At 27.3% G+C, this 20,328-nt stretch overlaps 5 protein-coding genes across 9 annotated transcripts in view; 2 read left to right on the top strand and 3 right to left on the bottom strand.

Moving 5' to 3' along the window:
- Positions 1–20: 20 nt before the first annotated feature.
- Positions 21–5,286, top strand: LOC132910105 (uncharacterized). The gene is made up of 10 exons (XM_060965569.1): positions 21–2,764; positions 2,834–3,063; positions 3,136–3,352; positions 3,442–3,594; positions 3,677–3,841; positions 3,912–4,097; positions 4,189–4,363; positions 4,449–4,792; positions 4,865–5,001; positions 5,075–5,286. Exons 1-10 carry the CDS (start codon positions 23–25, stop codon positions 5,223–5,225), a joined length of 4,500 nt encoding a protein of 1,499 aa, XP_060821552.1. The 5' UTR covers positions 21–22; the 3' UTR covers positions 5,226–5,286.
- Positions 5,287–5,379: 93 nt separating this feature from the next.
- LOC132910173 (ATP synthase subunit g, mitochondrial-like) lies at positions 5,380–6,232 on the bottom strand. Its single transcript, XM_060965697.1, has 2 exons — positions 6,073–6,232; positions 5,380–5,720 (listed from the first exon to the last, which is right to left on the bottom strand). Exons 1-2 carry the CDS (start codon positions 6,110–6,112, stop codon positions 5,461–5,463), a joined length of 300 nt encoding a protein of 99 aa, XP_060821680.1. The 5' UTR covers positions 6,113–6,232; the 3' UTR covers positions 5,380–5,460.
- A 371-nt stretch (positions 6,233–6,603) lies between these two features.
- On the bottom strand, positions 6,604–11,628 carry LOC132910157 (tubulin-specific chaperone C). 3 transcript variants are annotated; one of them, XM_060965666.1, is made up of 4 exons: positions 11,408–11,628; positions 8,819–8,954; positions 8,309–8,531; positions 6,604–7,994 (listed from the first exon to the last, which is right to left on the bottom strand). In XM_060965666.1, the coding sequence occupies exon 4, from the start codon at positions 7,826–7,828 to the stop codon at positions 6,800–6,802; it is 1,029 nt and encodes a 342-aa protein (XP_060821649.1). In that variant the 5' UTR covers positions 7,829–7,994; positions 8,309–8,531; positions 8,819–8,954; positions 11,408–11,628; the 3' UTR covers positions 6,604–6,799. The 3 variants fall into 3 exon arrangements, with proteins under 3 accessions (XP_060821649.1, XP_060821657.1, XP_060821667.1); XM_060965674.1 differs by lacking the exon at positions 8,819–8,954; XM_060965684.1 differs by lacking the exons at positions 8,819–8,954; positions 11,408–11,628 and adding an exon at positions 8,608–8,771.
- A 1,479-nt stretch (positions 11,629–13,107) lies between these two features.
- On the bottom strand, positions 13,108–18,394 carry LOC132910118 (WD repeat-containing protein 26). The gene is made up of 11 exons (XM_060965606.1): positions 17,946–18,394; positions 17,318–17,554; positions 16,548–16,707; positions 16,297–16,467; positions 15,932–16,105; positions 15,520–15,705; positions 15,181–15,447; positions 14,951–15,096; positions 14,655–14,863; positions 14,337–14,531; positions 13,108–14,233 (listed from the first exon to the last, which is right to left on the bottom strand). Exons 1-11 carry the CDS (start codon positions 17,957–17,959, stop codon positions 14,178–14,180), a joined length of 1,815 nt encoding a protein of 604 aa, XP_060821589.1. The 5' UTR covers positions 17,960–18,394; the 3' UTR covers positions 13,108–14,177.
- A 771-nt stretch (positions 18,395–19,165) lies between these two features.
- The window catches only part of LOC132910036 (protein expanded-like), a 119,691-nt gene continuing 118,528 nt past the window's right edge, over positions 19,166–20,328 (top strand). For all 3 annotated transcript variants that reach the window (XM_060965490.1, XM_060965421.1, XM_060965442.1), the window contains exon 1: positions 19,166–19,632. The gene's annotated coding sequence lies outside the window, so the exon portion shown is untranslated. The remainder of the gene's footprint in view (positions 19,633–20,328) is intronic.

Genomic DNA, 20,328 nt, shown 5'->3' with positions numbered 1-20,328 from the left:
AAAAATAAAAAATTACAACAAAATGGATCTGCATGAACGCTATATGCATACTTCAACAATAGATTTTTCAATCTTGGAATTATTAGACATTGCATTCAAAGATGACCCATTTTTATTGTTACATCGTTTAAACAAATATTACGATACCCAAATACTAAAAGACAATTTATATGCAAAGCAATTACATACATTTCGAATGATATTATGTTATGAATATCAACTTATATTTGATACAAAAAAGAAACATTCTAAAGCAGTGTCAAATGATTTATGTTTTAAAATTATAGAAAATACTTTATTGGGGAAAAAAAAATTACAGAATATTATCGAATATCCAATTTTATACGATATCATAATTTTACGATTAACGCTTCACTGTGATGTACAGTGTATTGAACAACACTTGATAAATTTTCAGAGGTCGAATGCTGATACCTTGAATAGTAATGAAAGTAAAATTTTGTATATGAAAATACTAGAATGCTTTTTAGAATCATTACAATTAAAGAAATTTCTGTATAATGACTTGGAATCAAATCTACTAAAACATTTTAATTCTCTGTACCTGAAAGATATAATATTATGGTTACAAATGAAAGAAAATAAGGAATGGCAATTATTTGCTTCAATTTTCCCAAAATTAATAAATACCTTTGATTCTGAAAGTATTTTCCCAGTTGTATGGAATTGTATCTTAAATGAATTAGATGATTTGAAAGATTTATTAAGTGCACTCAGCATTTTAATAGATATATATTTCTCATTAAATTTAAAAGATAAGAGTCTTATACGTCATGATCTATATTGTACAAAACAACTATGGTTATTAATAATGCAGAGCTTAAAGTCTCCTATACAGCAATATCGTAAACAAGCATTATTTATAATGAAACGAATAACTTGTTTTATGAATACTATAGCTGAAAGTGATTTAAAATCAATAGAGTATACAATTACTCCTTTCCTATGCAATCAATCTATTGAAACAGAAATATCAATAAATGACATTAGACAAAATTATTTCTTGATATTAGAAGCATTGGAAGAAAAACAACATCATCTAATATTACCTGCATTAACTCATTTACCAATTTTGGTAAAAGGAAGTCAGGAGCATGCTGCATGTAACAACTGCTTTAGCAACATTTGGTTACAACTATGTTTTGAAAGAATATTATTGCATGAAAATAATACTATAGTAAAACAGGGAATATTGTATGTTTGTAAATTACCTGCTCTTTTACATGATGATCAGTTTGTAAAATTATTTATACATGTTTTAAATAATACATTTTTATATGAATGTAAAACTTATCAACAAGAACCAGAAATATTAAACGATATTGTAACATTATTTATACATGTAAAAAAGGAACAAGTTGAATTTTTAAATAAAGTTCTTCAAATAATGAACGAAGAAACATGGGCTCCTATACCAATATTTTATATGATGAAAGTTTTAAGGACAGTTTCAAGTCAAGTATTAAATTATTGGGAAGATGATCAATTAAATATAATTAAATCTTTAATTCAGAAAAACCAAATGCATTCTCATATATTAAGAATTGCATTTCAAATTGAACTTATAAAAACAATTTCTCTTTCTATAAAAAAAATTAATGACTTGAAAATTGTAATGGATATGTTGTTAGAATTTCCTTTAGAAGAAATTTTCATAAGAAATTCATTTTTATGGAATATTATAATAGCATGGTTGAAAGAAGTATTAATAAAAGTAGATGCAATAAATTTTATTAAATTTATTTGTAAGGAACATCCATGTCAAGATTTGCATGTAAAATTCAATCCTGCAAAATTTGCTCTTATTGTTACAATGTTTCATGATGCAGGTCTAATATTACAACAGAAATCATGTCCTGTAGAAGGTGTACTCAATAATTGGCTATCATCACTGAAAGGGATAGCTACAAGACCTTATGCAGATACTGCACATATTTTTTATATGATAGAATTTATGTCATATTTACTTAATTTAAGTAACATAGACACACAGAAGAGTATTATACAACTGTTCACTTTATATATTAATGATGCATTAAAATTTTTACTTAAAAACAGCAAAAGCATACCATACAAGTTTAATTATGAAGAATTGAACAGATATCTTACTGCAATTACTTCAACTCTTAACAATGGAAACTTGCTTTTAACAAAACAAGAAATTTTACATTATGTTGAGAAGTTTAAAAATGATAGTATAACTATTATTCAAAATATAAAACAATATACAAACATGCATTACATATATGCTTTATATATCTTACATTATACTCAAAATATTTTATGTACAAACTACACTTCATTTTATTTACAACCATTATTAAATATCCATGATATTCACATACCTAGTAATGATGAATCTGAAATAGAACTGAAAGGGAAAATAGCATCAGATTGTTATGTATTACTTGCTAGACTTGTAAATCAATTTTTAACGAAAGTAGAAATAAAATTATGGCCTCAAAACATTGACTGGATTAAAAGTATTTCCTATTTATATGAAATGGGAGGAAATGAAATTATTCCAGAAGTAGCACTGATATTAAAAACAATGGTTAATAAGGGAGCAATAGGAGATCTAGAAAATAAATTAAACTTGATATCTATTTTCACTACATGTTGGAAAACCACTTTGTTGAGTACAAAGAACAAGATTTATTTTCTAGCAATAAAAAATCTTATAGGAGTTGTTATAAACAATAATTTTTTGGTATTACCCAATATTAAGGATTTTATAGACAATGTAAGATAGTAATATATTTTTCAGGAAATGAATCTCTTCTTGTATATTAAAATTATCTTTAATTTTTAGTTTCTTAATCAACTACTGGAAGAAAGTAATAATGTGCCAAAACTGAAAAAATTTTTATTAGATGAAATGAAATTTTTAAACACGTGCTGTTTAAAAAATCTACAAGATGCACTATTAACATGTCTCCTTCATGGACATGTACTTCGAAAAGATAAACAAATAGAAAATCAAGTCTATTTATATATTACAAAAAATTATCATAGCTGTTACCCACAACATATACAAATAATGTAGGTACTTTTATAATCTTTAACATTATTTTATATATTCATCTTTTATTAATATTTTAACTTCATTAATAGAGATCATAACAATGATGCTAATGTTAGAGCAGCTTCTGTCATTCTGCTACATCAGATAATTAATGAAGATAGAGAATTTGGATCAACATTTCTCCCAAGTATTTTACAGAAATTGGAAAAATACAAAAATAAACGATATTTCAATCATTCTTACATACATAAAATAAAGCATCGAATTATGCAAGCTTTATTAATAATACAGCCAATTTTAACTAAGGTAACAAAATATTGTATGTAAATTACATATCATTTTATTTTAAATTGTAGTAATAAATATAGTAGGAAAAACATTTAACTCATCTACAGGATAATACTGTAATACTGCAAGAATTTCTTTGTAATTTAATACTTCTGGAAAGTAATCAACATAGTGTTCGAATAATGCAAGAATGGATATTAATAAAAATTTTTGTGGAAAATATAGAATTTCATGATAAAATCTGGGAATTTTTTGAAGAGGTATTTAAATAAGTTTTGTGTTTCTCTTATGAAATTGTTTTTTATTAATATAAGAAGTCCCTAACTAATATAATATGTGTAGGGTATTAAAACACGTCCAGGATGTGTTAGTTCCATAATGTGTATTATTTATCATGTTTCTAAACTTCTACCCAAAGATTCTCAAAGCAATTTCATTTTAACGGCACTCAATTATATTACCCGTTGCTGTTTAGGACAACAATATAGTATGCGTCTTTACGCTCAGGTAAATTGTATTATGTTAAGTTATAAACTAATAATAAATTACAATCATATTAATATTTTGTTTACAATAGATTATCTTTGTAAAATTATACAAAATTTTGGAAGAAATGAATTTTGATCATGCAACATTACAATATAGAGGATTATATAATGCCGCAATTGCAACTTTGAAAGATGGATTAGCAAGAAATTCAAACAAAATTCAGGATGATTTTTATCTTTCTATTTTTCATCCTATATTGAACTATACCTTACAAGTAATATTAAAATTACTATTTAAAATCATTAAATAGATGAATAAAAATAAAAAAATATAATACTTAAATAATGTTTTCTTTCTATTTATAGACAATTTATTATGAATTACCTCGATTGACTGATATGGATACAAGTGAATGGATAAATCCACATTTGTTCAAAAATTTGAATTTTGAAGAATTTAATGGTCATTCTCTTCAGCTATATAATATAAGTACATCATTAGCAAATACTAAAACATCATCATTTTTAATAAAATCCTCAGGTATTTTATATACTATTATGATTATACTAATTTCTAATAATATGCTTCATACATGTAAAGAATACTAAATTCCTAAAATTTAAAGAAAAAACAGGTGGTATAGAATCTTTTGGAAAAAACGGTAATATGGAATTTGAAGAATTGAATGATATTCAAAAAAAAATTAATCCTCTAATGTCTACCAATTTGTCACATAGTGATATTTTTCCAACAATCAGAGAATCCATTTCTCATAAGAGAATATCAGATGAAGATGGTCTTATAGTTGTAGCATGTCTTGTTAGTCGTACTCCAAACTTAGGGGGACTTGCTCGTACTTGTGAAATTTTTAATGTAAAAGAATTGGTTATTGCTAATATGAATCAAATTAAAGATAAGGAATTTCAGAATCTTAGTGTATCAGCTGAATATTGGATAACTATTACAGAGGTATATTTTATATATACAACATTTTAATACATACAAAAAAGGTTTATTGTAACCAATTCATGACCATTGCAGGTAAAACCATATGAACTATGCAAATACTTACTGAATAAAAAAGATATGGGATGGTCTTTGGTAGGAGTAGAACAAACAGCTAATAGTACAAATTTGTTAAATATGAAATTTGAGAAAAAGACAATTCTTGTTTTAGGGTAAGTAATTTAGGTAAGTTTAGGGTAATAAAATAAATAAATTCATATGAATAACAATAAATGTCATTTATAGAAATGAAAAAGATGGGATTCCTGCCAATTTGATACCTTTGTTTGATACCTGCATAGAAATACCACAAGTTGGTGTAATACGATCATTAAATGTTCATGTTAGTGGAGCAATATGTATATGGCAGTATGCAAAACAGCATATATTAACATGATCCTATTTTTGAGTATAATAAATAATTATATAATATAATGTTTAATATTCCTTTTTTTTTTTTAAATGATACATCTTTTATGAAATTTAGCAATGAAATAAGAAAATATTTTAATTAAATAATATTAATGTTTATTTATAAAATTAAAATTGAATTTATATATGTATATATATATATATTTATTTGAGTAACTATTATACAGAGATTATATCCCCAAATGAATGTTAATACATTTTTATACGTTATATCCTATAAGATGTCGTTTTCCAATACATTCTCCTACGAAGAACCAACATAAAATTTCAATTCCAACTAATGTATTTAGCCAAGCTTCACGCACTGTGAGATCAAGATATCGTTTATTTTTAGCAGCACTGAATATATTGGAGATACCATTCTTTATGGCAGGAATGTCAGATATCTTTGGTGGAACTAATTCTACTTTTCCATAATATACAAGATTCCTAACAGCAGGCTTGGCTTTTGTTGATAAAACTGCAATGAATACATGATTATAAGTAATAATTATAATACATTTTATTTATATTAATAAAAGATTATTAACGATTGACAGTAAAACCAACTGGAAATATATATATCTTACATAACCTTGAAAACATTAAGAAAAATATTTCTGACAAATTATGTGTCCATTAATGACTTATTGAAAATTATTCTGGAATTTCAATGAGTGAAATATGATCGTAATTTAAAATAACAAAACAATTAATTCTCTTTTATTTTACAACGAGAATATTTGAGTTATATAACAATCAATTTTTATCAGCAAGTTATAATTAACTTTATGAAATAAAATAATTATAATAATTAAGCATTAAATACGTACCTTTAGATATTGTTACAAGCTCTCCAATAAGTTTCGACATTTTTAATCACTTTTCTTTAAACAACTTTCGTGAGGAACCACAGAACCACAACCGTCTCACACCCTATGATTCTGTAACAACCCCCTTTGCAACTGATAATTCTGTCATCTAGCGGTAATTTTTGGAATTATAACTTAAAATTATGTACATATATAATAGCAGATAATAGATACAAACACATACTAAGTACTATATCATGGACTGTAACCGAATACAATTATAAAATTACAAACGAAACATAGAATTTTATCTTTATGTATCTTTTATCGTTATGCGGGTGAAAAAATGGTTAGAACAATGATATTGAACAAAAATTACTATGCTAATTTTTTCTACTTTTATTAAAATATTTTTATTGACATAAAATTTTTATTAATATTTTCATGTTTAAAATATTAAACGCTAACATTTAAAAGTACATTACATAGGAATGTTAGGAATCTCATTAGTTCATCTTTAATTTAGGATATACTAAAAGTATTTGCGTGATATGTAATTCACAAACAGCAAGTTTATTAAACATTTTGTAAGTATACAAAACACTTACATACAGTATAATTTCTGTGAAAAAGCGAAGTATGCACATAAAGAATTTATATAACAAAATAAGTATCTATATATAATATTAAAAAAATGGTATTTTGAGAACTGAGTTTTAGACATTATGACTTATTTTATTTATATTTATTAATCCCAACATTTTACACGCAATTCAGGCTCTAGAATGCTCCAATTTGGTGAATGTTTTTCGTTTGATAACCAATTAAAGTCATCAACGCAATTCCAGTTATTTATTTTTGGATCAAGTCCAGCTAGATTAAAGTGATTTGCTTGATCTTCATAAGACCAGTTATAAGGTGCTACACGTATTTTTGTACAATCTTCTATAATTGATCTACTCGTAACATGTAAATAAATAGTACAATCTGTTGAAGAATGTAGTCGAAGTTGCTGACACGCAAAAGCAAATACACATTCACTACAGTCATGTGCAAATACAGATGATGTTACTGGTCCAACTAATACGGTACACTCTTTTAAGTTTACCATGTGTAAGGTACTAGGTGTGCCATAAATTCGTACTGTACAGTGAATCAAATCGGACAGTAAAATATCATTTTTATTCACATTTTCAGCATCCAAAATTAATTGTTCATTAACTTTTCCTAACAACATTAATGCACTGTCTCCATATTTACTTGATAATTTATGATTCTGTTTTGCAGAACCATTTACAATTCCTTCTGATATCTTCAAATCCTTTAAACCATCTGTCATATCGTGTGTCTTGTCAGATGTTTTCTTTACAACTCTTCGGTTTTTAAAACCAAATTTCTTTTTAGGTAATAATGTCACTTCTAATTCAGAAGCTTCATTTTCTAGTAATTGTAAATTTTCTTGTGCTCTTCTAATATCATAAACTTTTAAAAACATCTTTGATTGTGATAAGTAATTCTTAAGTGTCTGAATTTCTTTATTTATTTTATCAAATATCCCAGGAAGAGCTGGTGTCGGAGCACTGGGTGCATCATCTAACATTTCTTTAATTTTCTTACACGATGAATAAAATGTGTCCTTAAAATAACTACTTTGTTCAGATTCAACAGCCAATGATTGCCTTTCTTCTCTCCGTCTTTCAATAATGTTTTTCCTTTCACGATCTCTTTTACTAATACGATCTGGTAAACTACCTTCTATTAGCGTAGGAGAATCCATATTGCACTTTTAATATTATTCCTTTTTAAATTATGTCTTTATTTCTAGATTATTATATCAACTTTGTATATTATATACTTGCTGTTTTCAATAATAAATTTGTCTTTACCAATAGTATATTATAGTAGGGCTATGAATTTTATATTTAGAGGCTTGTAGATAAAAACTGAAAATTACAAGAAAAATATAAGTAATTAACTTACATTAATAAAGGAGCAATTATCATATGAAGACATTTGTTAAATATTAAGTTAATAAAATAAATATAAATACAAATATATAAAAATTATTTACCAAATCTTGAAATATATATTAAATTAAATGATAGAATTTATCTATATAATTTCTCTCAATGTATTTTATGTTTTTTAAAATAACATAAATTATATCTTTTTAAGTGTTGATAAAATAATAACCGATCATAAACAAACCTGTCAAATATATTCTATGTATGATGCTTATATCAGAGCATACAAATACCTTGTTTTTAGGAGTATCAATTTGTGAAGAATATCTTAAAACATCACTACCTATTAAGAATGGTGGAAGTTTTACAAACTCCATAAAATTTAACTTTCATTTTGTTGCTGTTCCCACAATGCAAGATCCGACAATTTGGTACTTGTGTTACATATTTTGCTTTCAAGCATGTAATAACGGTCTAGCAGCACTGGACAATGCTTAAATGCAAAATGTCTGCAACCTAGTATTTATAACATTCATTTCAATAATTGTTTAGATGCACTTACAAAAATTTGATCAACTGTCTAATATAATACATTGTCTTTTTTCAATAGCACGAACGCAACTTCGATAAAATGTATTAAATCTAAATCATGATTGTAACGTTTTTCGTATATTTTTCTTATATGATTTTCTTATGTTTCTTAACATTTTGATTGTTACACGTAATTATGTTAAACTATAACTGAATGAAAATAACCTAAAATATAAAAGAATCATACATAGCAACGAATAGTTCATATATACCTTGGAATTTATTTAAAGAATACCACAATGATATCGCTCCAAAGAAACATATACTTTCAGACACAAGAAATATTTTTAATGGATGAAAAGACCTTCGTGGCGACTTGTAAAGCATACTAGCTAACAATACGATTTCCTAAAATGGAAATTATCAATACGGCAAAGGACGATAGATATATTTTTCGAGATATCGAAGGATTTCGATAGGGATAGTAAGTAAAGCAATCTTATTCTTTACTCTCGTTATGTAACTCTCGAAAGAAATTATACTGTTCGATATATTCTTTCGATATAAAGAGCGGAAAATTTGAAGTTACGTAAAACATCTGTCATTTTAATAATATACTAAATTATTAATAATGATGAAATAAAAACATATTAGTAATATTATCTACGATAAAAATTACGTTCTCTATAATGTGATAGGTGTAAAACTATATATAAATTTTATCTAACATATTAAAGAATTTTATTATAATCAAATATACAGCAAGAGACATGTAAGATTGCAATCTAAAATATCTCCATTGTTTTTAGTGGTATGAAAAATATTTAAAGGAGGAAGTGTTTAATTTGAAGGGACAAATAATACAATAATCACTTTTCGGTATTATATGATATATAAATCCAATTATACTACCCTTCAACGAAAAATTTCTAATAAAATATATTTAGGACAGCTATTTTAAACCATACAATTGAAATTTTTATGTTAAAGATACAAGTTTAAGCAGTTATGTAATTTTTATAGAATAGTTGAACTTGTTTTAAAATATACAGATATCTTCGAAGATACAATTTTTATATTTACTTGCCCCTTCAGATCGAATATTAAATAAAATATCTTTAAGTCCTCCCTTAAAAATTTTTGTGCATTACCAAAAATAGTGTTCCTATTTTAAGTGACCCATCTTATTTATTGCATAACTAATAATAATATTATAACATTCTACTTATTTTTTTTGTATCTGTTCATCTATCGGTTATGATATAAAATCGATTATAAATCTATTAACAGAAGATGATATACAATATAAAAGCATTTTGTCAATTCTTATATTTTGAATTAAATAATTGTAAGAGGGAAGTTGTGGTGGTATGTAAAATTTTGTTCTGCCTTACTTAGGCCTTCTTTAAAAAATGTTTTGTTTTGATAGATTGTTACTATATAGGATGCAGCCAAATAAAACGTACAAGTGGGCATGAGGTAATTTCTTGTGAAAAATAAGTTGAAAATATAGAATACAATTTTTCCGTCCGACTTTTAGTTTTCGCGAAAACTGAGTTTAAAAATATGCCAAGTATATATATTTGAAATATATTTAAAATAATCAGCTGGGGATAAATATACATGTCAAAATAAGTATAAAAGTGCAATAAAATTTTTCCGTGTAAGACTTTATTTTCAAGAAGGTAGAGATTGAACATGTTGAGAAAAGGATCGGTCTAATATCATAAATTTTCAAATTTATTTTTCTCAGAAACAAAATGTCTTGTGAAAAAGTTTCATTCTACATTTTCAAATTATTTTCACGTATACTATTCTTCCATCGATTACTTACTCCTGTCGAATCCAAAACTAGCCATGTTCAAGTATACTTGATAAATTTTCGAACTTGATGTTCTTAAAAATGAAACACCGTATGAAAAATTTTTATTCTATATTTTCTCCTTATTTTTTCATCAGATATCACCTCATGCTCGCTTATATATGTTATTCGGTCGCATCCTATATATGGTATTTAAAAATTAAATATTGCATAATACTATATATATATATATATATATATATATATATATATATATATATATATATATATAGTAGTATGTTTTTTTCACATTTCACTATGAATATACAAATAAATTTGAAAATATTAATGCAGAATAATATATTATAATAAACTTTTTCCATAACATAACATTTCATGTATAAAATAGCGATATAATTTAATAGTATACACGTTAAGTTAGAAAGTGCAGAACATTGTACCTATGGAAACAGCCTAATATAAAGATTGTAGAAGAATATTTATTATACAGCTTTTCATACATAAGCATAGATAAAATATATATGTAAATGGGAAATGTGTATTTTAAAAAATCATTTAAGAGTGCATCTGCAAGTAGTGTTTGTTATATATATAGCAATAAAAAAATAATTATTAAGATAACTTTTCTCATAATTTGTACAGGAAATGATGTAATTTCTTTTTATTTAATTCTTTCTATATATCAAGTATTTAAAGTTAAGCACAAATACTGTATCAAAATTTTGTTTAATTTTAGTATTATTAATGCAAAATTATGATATTAACCTATTATTAACCTGTAATAATAGAGTAACCTGTAATAATAGAGTAATATCTCACTAAAACAATTTGTTACACAATGTAGATTATATTTTGAAAGATTAAGAAGTACATATTCGTTTTTAAAAATTAGAAATGTCCATTATTCGAAAAATAGGAAATATTTGTTATTATACATACTATGCATAAACAAATTCTTATTCACACATCTATTTGACTCTTCATAGTTTATTTAAAATATTTTCGGATAAATTATAAGTAAAACAAGCAGTTAACTCACGCATTATTGGCCTCAAATCATACAATTAGTACCTAATATTACGCACTTTTAATATAACATATCTATACTAAACATTTTAAGAGCAAACACACACTGCTACGATAACAAACGGCAGTTTTTTCCCATAAAACCATATATTTATCATTTTATGTACATACGAGATAAGAAATTAAAATCTAAATGTTTAAGAAATATTGAGTCAATAATAATAATAATAATAATAATAATAATAATAATAATAATAATAATGTACATAAACAAGATTCCTTGATAAGATGAATCATATTATAATTTAATTATATTAGCTTTCCTATTAAACAACTCCAATTGCACTGTGAAAACGCAAATCATTATGTAAGATATAATTAGTTTATGCTTAAATATGTATTATTTTTTTGTAGTTCTTTTTAATTTTGTCAAAATTTCAGTACATATCTGGTCCAAAACTATTTAAAAATTATATATTATGATCCAACATAAAATAATACTGCTCAAAAAGTAGCTATTTACTTGAATTATTCACTTTATTCTTCCTATAATAAATCAAACTTCTAAGAAGGTTATTTTTTTCAACTTTCAAGATTCTATGAAAATGTTTTGCCCCTTATTTAAGTCAAGTAATTTAAATAATTTAGTTTTTATGCAAATTTCTATATTTAATTTGTCAAACATGACATACTTTATATATCAAGTTGTTGTACACTAATTTTATAGAAAATAAGAATTCTAATAATTTTCCTTATTGTTTAGAATAGTAATATTGAAATATTTGTCAATAAATATAAAAATACTTAATTATATGAGACAATTATTATCACTTTATTAGTATTACAAATAACTGAAAAGATTAAAGACAAAGATATTTTTGATAGAATTATGATGAAGATGTATGTTAGATTTGAATTCATGACTTACTTTTATGCAAAAGTAATCACTTATTGTTTGTTATATTGCAAACTATACCAAATTATGAAAAAGTCCTGGAAACTTTTAATTAGATTATAAAGTGCTAAGGCACCACAGGTAAATGCAAATGATAATAGTGATTGGTATCATATTATCTCACTACAATTTCAGGGGCATAAACTACAGACATTTCCTTTGCATGTAAACTTCTCTTGTTATGTAAACGTGTTTGTAACATTATTTGTTTTGAATGTATTTGTACACACATACTCTACAACTTCTGATACTGTGAGACCTCCAGTTTGGTTTTCATTGTTTGATAACAAATCCAACAGAGGAAAAGTAAGTATTTGAATATTCTTATATTTTTATTTGTGATTATATTTTATAGTATATTATTTAATGTTACCATATTAGAAAAAAAAAGAAAGAAATTAATTTATATTATGTATGTTTTTTTCGTTTATTAGTAAAGAAATCATTTTAAAAAGGTGGAGAACGACAAATTGTATAGTTTGCTATGAATAAAACGAAAATTGATGTATGAAGTAAAAATGTAATAAGTATAGTGTTAAAAGATGCTGTAATGTTACATATATTCAAAATAACAATTATTCATAGCATATGTCTTTAGTTTTGATTTAAAATTTCTAGATATTATTATAGTTATAAAAGATAGTTATTGTTACTTCGTAATAATAAAAGTCAAAATACTAGTAATAAATGAAATGCGACATATACAGATATTTGATTTATATCAAGGAACTAATGTTTTAAAATAAATGTTCAAAATCTATGTTATTCTACCAATGTTATATTAAAATTTTTATGAGCGTGAAAATATTAAGGCAAATATAATATTTATAAATTTTTGACATTCAGTGCGTACATTTTAATAATATAAAATCACAGTACTGAATAAAGGTACTAATATCAGGATTCATGCTCAACTTTCACATACAAATCGAGTTTGTTTCTTTTTATACTAAAATCGTTGAATTTTTAAATTTCTGACTCATTTCGCGTCAAACTGTACGTCTCATAATAGAGTTCAAACTGTTTATAAACTTCATAATTTATCTCACTTAGTCATCAAATTATTTACTGAAATTAAATTTCTCTCCATATAATATTCGTATTACTTCTACATTTTTAATGATGATTTACGACATCTGTATACAATTTGAAACATACAATATCAATGTAAGATGGCAGTTACATATATAGTGAAAAATGAGAATGACATCACCCTCATCAATGATTAACAAAATTAATTAGAAATTCATTAAGCACGAAATTGTTATTTACAGCTTTTTATTTTTAGAAAGATTAAATCTGACACAGTTTCTGTCAAAACAAGGTTTCTTTTTTTGATAATAGTCTCACGAAATCATAAATTTTATATCTTGCTGCAATGATTTTTACTTTATGCTTATTAATGCACATTAAGTTTTCTCTTTACATCAATGCTACGACGGAATTTGTTGAATTTCTATTTTGTCATAACTTATATTAGTCAACATATATTATGCTGTTTTTGTTTTCAAAAGTTTACATCGTTAATTCACATTAATAAATCATTCAAATTTAATTTTGACAAACAGGTAAACTATAAGATTATATATAAAATCTGGTAATAAAGAAAAGATTGATTCTCAAATAACTCCTGATTATTAGTTGTTTAATGAATTAGCATAATGCTAACACATCTCTCTTTTACTCTCAATAGTAGTCATTTACCCAGACTTACAGTAATGAGGCATAAAGAGATAGCTGCTGGGGCAGGAAAGAGTCAGTATGACAATCAATATGACAGTCTTTTGAACACCATGAGGTCATGGGAACACTGATATACTGTAGTACGCTACGATACCATTTCATGCCATCCACTACCATTTGAGGAGTTACTTTCTAATGGAACTAAAATTTAAGTACATAGATGATTAAGTCAATTATTTTCATTTAAAAAGATTATTAATGTTTTTATTGATAGCTTTGATAAAACAAAGTTTAATAAACTTACCAGTCTTGTCACTATCAACTTTTTCTGGAGAAGATGACCTAGGTCCCCATATTCTCACTGTGCAATCATCTGATACAGAAGCCATCATTTGGTGATATACTGGATTCCATGAAACACAATTTACTGTTCTACTATGTCCTGTTAGAATTGCTATAGGTAATTCCCTTTTGATATGCCACACATAGACTTTAGTATCTATAATAGGAATAGTTATAGAATAATAGGACAAATAATAGAAATTAATATCATTATAGAAATGTTTATATAATTTTTACTTTAGAAATGATATAAATAAAATATTTTTGTTAAATAATTTACCTTCACTACCGGATGCAACAAAATCTTGATTTACACCACCAAAACAACTATGGATTGTGAAATGTCCTTGAGTAACACCTTGAAAACGTCTTACTAAACATCTATCTTGTAAATCCCAAAGATGTACACCCTGATTGGCCACATTAAGAAGTGCAAGTCGATCTGCTTTATCTACACTAAAGGACATCAAAGGATGATCTTCTTGTAATCTATAATATTAAATATTTTAGTTAATATAATGCTCTTATATTATTCTCTACATTACATTATCCATGATAAAGCAACTATGATTTTACATTGTAAAGTCACATAATTCGTCAAAATTATATCCTCGAATCCTATGATGCGAATCAGCAGCAAGAACCGTTTTTCCATCATTTTTACACCATAGACATTTTACTCTAACTCCTTCCCATGATTCTGAGACATTACCTTCAATATCCTAAAATTTTGTGTTCAAATATTTAATGCATTATTTCGCTAACTTAATGAAATGTAATATGTTAGAAATTAATTGATATGTTACAAATTGATAGAACTGTCCACGAAGTCCTCCAGCTACAAATTTACGTGAATCAGGATACCAAGCACAAGCTGTAAGTGAATCATCAGTACTTTGGGTTACTGTTGCACGTAGTTCATAATCAGGTGGGTCAATACTCCAAAGCCAAAGCTCTGGACAATCTTCAGGTCCACACGCAATTAAAAGACTGCTATCAGGACTCCAAGCAATTAGTGCTACTCCATAAGTATGACCCTCTAATGTTTTTCTATGAGTTACTCTCAATGTTTCCTATTTTTAATATAACATTGTTACTCACTCAATCAAAATTTATTATTTTGTTATATTTACTAATTTACTTACTGGATCAACATCCCAAATAATTACAGTCATATCCTTAGAACCTGTAGCTAGTTTACGACCATCAGGAGAAAATTTACAATACCACACTTCATCACAATGATTATTGAGCACCTGTAGAGTATGGCACGGGAACTGTTCTTTGCTACAGCTGTGGTCCACAAGCAGTGACACATTTTCTAAACTTGCCTAATTTATAACAGACATAAAATCATAATTGTATTAACAGTAAAAAAGTTGAATATTATATAAATTTAAAGAAATTTTGCTTCTTTTTTAATTTTCGAAAACAGCATTATGTTATTTAAATATATATCCTAAACAAATAAAATGATATGCTTCATAAAATTATAAAGGAAGATTTTCTCTTTATCTCAAAAATTTTAAATATTTAAAAGGAGATAGTAAATATTACCTGAGTATGTGTTACGTGGTATGTACATTGTTGATTTTGCATTTCCACAGCTTGACATAAAAGAGAATGAAGGCGACGTGGTGGTAACATAATGGAGGGTGGCAGATATTTCTGTAGTCTATCCATTAAAGCAGCCCTCGAGACTGCACCTTTGCCATCCCAGCCTGCACGTGTCTGTTAACAAGTGTCTATTTGCTAGTGATCAAATTTTCAGTAACAGGTTAGTTTCAGAATATTTCTATATCCATACAAAATTCAATCTTTGAAAGTTCATTAGTACATAATTAATTATCAATAAAATATTTAATATACATTTTATTATATATATTTCTGGAATAGAATATTACTAGTAAAATATATAATACCTGTAATTCATCACGTCCACTGCACATCATAAATGCAGATAACTGGTGTACACGACCTGTATTATGCCCTAAAGGTGTAAGTTCATTGCGTAAGACATGCAATGCTTCCAGTACTAATCCTTCTTCTAAGTATTCTAAGTATTTTTGTTCTAGTAACAAGAATTTCATCTCCTATGAATGGATAGTATTAATGAAATATGTGTATATATCTTTAATCATATTTAAAATATTCTAAATGTGGAGATATTTACTACTAGACTTTGATTTGCTCCATTTAAAAATATTTTAAGTTCACTAAGATCGTGCTCTGCCTTTGTCCAATCTCCATCCATAACATGTTGTCTAAATTTTGCAGCAGCTGGATGATCTAGACGACAACCTGACTCTTGCATGAGAAGATCTGCTGTACGACTAAAAAAAGATATTTCATATCGTCAATTTAATGTAGTGAAAGATTGGCTAGTATTATTTAACTTTATGAAAAATCTACTTTTACTTAGTTTCAAATGAGTCTTTGTTACAAATATCTATATTTTTTAAGTATATTGCTACCATCTGAATAATAACATGGTAAAATGGTAATAATGCTACTAATAGTAATAGCAACAATAATCTATTATAGACAAATACAACTTATGCATACATAATGTATATGTCTCTTTTTTAATGTCCACATTATAAAGCAAATATAACTTGCAGATACTGCTGCCTATATTTCAAGGTTCTATAATTAGCTTTCTCCCACCACAGAGTACGTAGTCCAGATAGGTTGTGATACAATACTTCTGATAAATGCATACAAAGAAAACTTAAGAAACAAAGAAAACTTTCAAGAACAATTACAATAAAGGAACAAATTCATGAAGATTGAATTGTAATACTTCGTATTTAACCAATAGCATATAAATTACATAAACAGTTTTATGAATCTTAATCATAACATATATAAAATGACCTTTCAAAATCATTCTTTATCACTACAATTTGGGAATATACAGAAACTAAATTGAAAGTTACATACTTCAGTCCGACTGTCTTCAAATGTTGTCCAATAAGTCTGACAATATCTTGATTGGTTTTGTCCATTATTTTTGGCGGTCCCAAATTCTGATTTGTTTCTCCATTAACACTATTGATGTCATTATCCGATTCCGGTATCATGTTGCCATTTGCATGAGGTCCACCAGAGTCAGCTGTTGAACCATTCTGCTGCAGCCCGGAGGAAATGCCACCGTTTGAAGTCTGCTGTTGCATTATGCTGTCATGCACACGGAAATGTTACCCGTGATGACAATAGTAGTCCGCAATATTAACAAGCATGTGTACTAATATTTTATCTTGACTTAAGTGTTTCTTCTTTTATTGTTTTGACTGTTTTTAAATGTTTTATCTATCATAAGAATTTAAAAATGCTATGTGTACAAAAGTGTACATGTTTATGTATAAAAAATCTATAACTATTCGATGAAAGGATTTCAATAAATAAGAAAACCGCTTGATAGACAGCACATATGAAAGGAATCCGACGTTGATACGTCTTGAGATTCTGCAAGGAAGAAGATACACGTGAGAGCGTCATAACGAAGGGGGTAAGCCCCTTCGTGTGTTGACTACGCGCTCGCGATGATCTAGGGCCCTGTTTGCGTTACCGATAGTTTTCCATCTCAGGATCGGTGTGGTGCTCGTCCGCTGGTCGTAGAGTAGTCGGGAGAGAACTACGAGACCTTTTGCACGGTGGCGGAGCGAGTCCACCGTCGTCTGACTCGCTGCTCGAGGCCAGGCTTATGCGCGTACCGCCCCGTTTTTCACACGATTATTGTCCCTAAGATCGTTGGTGGGGCTGGGGCTGGAGCACGCACGCAGCCACGGTTGCGTTGCACGGAAAACTCGTAGCCTCCCCCCTTTTTTCTGCTTCTTTTCTTGATTAATGCGTATGCCGTTTATCCCGTCGGACCTGCTAACCGACGATCAGAAAACGAAGAAAAACAGAATTCTTGCACGCCTGCCAAAACGGATACGAACAATGACTGTTACACAGCTGATACTTGTTTAGATCGTCGTTTACGTCACACTGTGATCTTTGCAGATAGTTCCGCTGACTATGGCGCCCACTATGTCCGCTCAGAAATGTTGCTTTTCTAAGCTTATAAAATCTCTTTTGCTTATAATTCCCACAGTAAGATGGAAGCACTTATCTACTAAAATATTGCTTAGCGGGAAATTTAATGTACATTTATATGTCGGTTTAATTGTCTATTTAAATATAAATAGATAAATAAATTAATCATATAGCGTCATTTTATTAATTCTTTAACGTATTCCTAATATTATTTTCTAATACAAATCGAAATGAAAGTTTATTTCAGTAGTATAAATTGTTGTGCACCAAAATTAACTTTGGTTACATAACACACATACGATCTATTATTGATTATTATAAAAAAGTATATTATAATATATTATAGATATATAATCTACACAAAAGATGACGTTATAAACAAATTTTAACATTTTAAAATTTACTTCATTCTAGTAATATGCGAAATGGAAAAATATACTTTCACATATAAATATTATTAAACACAATTCTGTTAAATATTTTAGTTTACTCTATAATAATAAAATACTTATTATAATTATAAAGTATTATCAAAATTTGTAAAATAAATTCAACGTAATTATAATTTACGTAATGAATTATATATGGACTCCATAAAATTTTTATAAATTGAGAAGACATAGTTCATTGTGTACTATATTATCGAGAAATTTTAAATAATTCATACGATTTGCGTAGAGTTTTGTGGGGTACAAGTTGATTCATCTGTGTTAGGTTAGTTCGTCGATTATGGGAAGTCGGCGTGTGCCGCTAGTCAGTCAGTCGCCGGCCGCCGGTGCAGTATGTTGCAATGGTGTTTTATAGAACTTTTTAAGTTTTGTTCTACAGAACTGTGTCCTAAATTTCTATAAGCTTGCACGTATAACAATTACCAGAAAAGTTGACGAATTTTTAGGAATAAGAATGTCGTTCGTGGTAACGTCAGAATGTTTTTTTCCGCGGTTCGATTAACGTGTGAGAGAAAAAGAGGAATTCGTTTCATCCGCGTCGAAGTTCAGTTCACGTGAGATCACTGAATCTCGTGTAAGCGGCAGCAAACGTGCGATTTGTGTTGTGCTGTGCATTTTTAATATCCTTACGGAAAAAGTGTTTATTCGTTAAGTCCACCTGTTGCGCGCCCAAACCAGGCTTCTTTGTGTTACGTTGGATTAACCGGATTACATGCACTATCGGAATGTTTTTTCTGCTAACATAAATCATTAGGAACGAAAGAAGAGGTAATTTTCTCACATTTTTTAATTTTATGCTCGTGTGATCGAAATTAAACATTTTGTGGTTTTCGATCACGGCGAGCATTTTTTTGTACGCTTGTTTTAATTGGCAACATGTTTAAATAATGGCCGCCATTTTTTTAAAGCGCGGGCGATGAAAGTGGAATGGGAAAGTCGTATTTAAAACAGAATTTACATGGGTAATATACGATGTTTCGATGCGTGTTTCTTGTCTACTCATTAATGACATATTGATCTTATGTTAACAATATCTATCATACTTTACTATGGTTTTCGTTATTAATGCGTGATGTGAAAGATTTCCAACCTGTAAAAATTCTTTCCATGTGTAGTTATGCGTAAGAGACGAATTTTTGTATGTTTTATATTTACTTGATAAAAACTATATGATTGTGATCGTTATGTATACTTTTTCGCTAATTGATTAATTATTTTCTGTGAAATTAAGAATATCCAAGTAGCAACTTTTGCAAATACTATGTGTTGTCTTTTGTATTTATGCAAATAAAATTGATTTCCCTTTTTATTATTTTTTATAATTGGTCAGAAATATTAATCTAATTTAGATAGAACGTTAGGTTTAGGAATTTTCTGAATTTTTATTATTTTCAAATCTATTCGATCAAGTTTGTAACAGTTGAAACAATAACTTTATGGTGAGTGTTTTTTATACTAAAAGCT

Source organism: Bombus pascuorum, chromosome 1 (genome assembly GCF_905332965.1).
Source record: "Bombus pascuorum chromosome 1, iyBomPasc1.1, whole genome shotgun sequence".
Classification (NCBI taxonomy): domain Eukaryota; kingdom Metazoa; phylum Arthropoda; class Insecta; order Hymenoptera; family Apidae; genus Bombus; species Bombus pascuorum.
The sequence above is the reverse complement of the archived record's forward strand: the minus strand, read 5'-3'. Positions and strand labels throughout refer to the sequence as shown.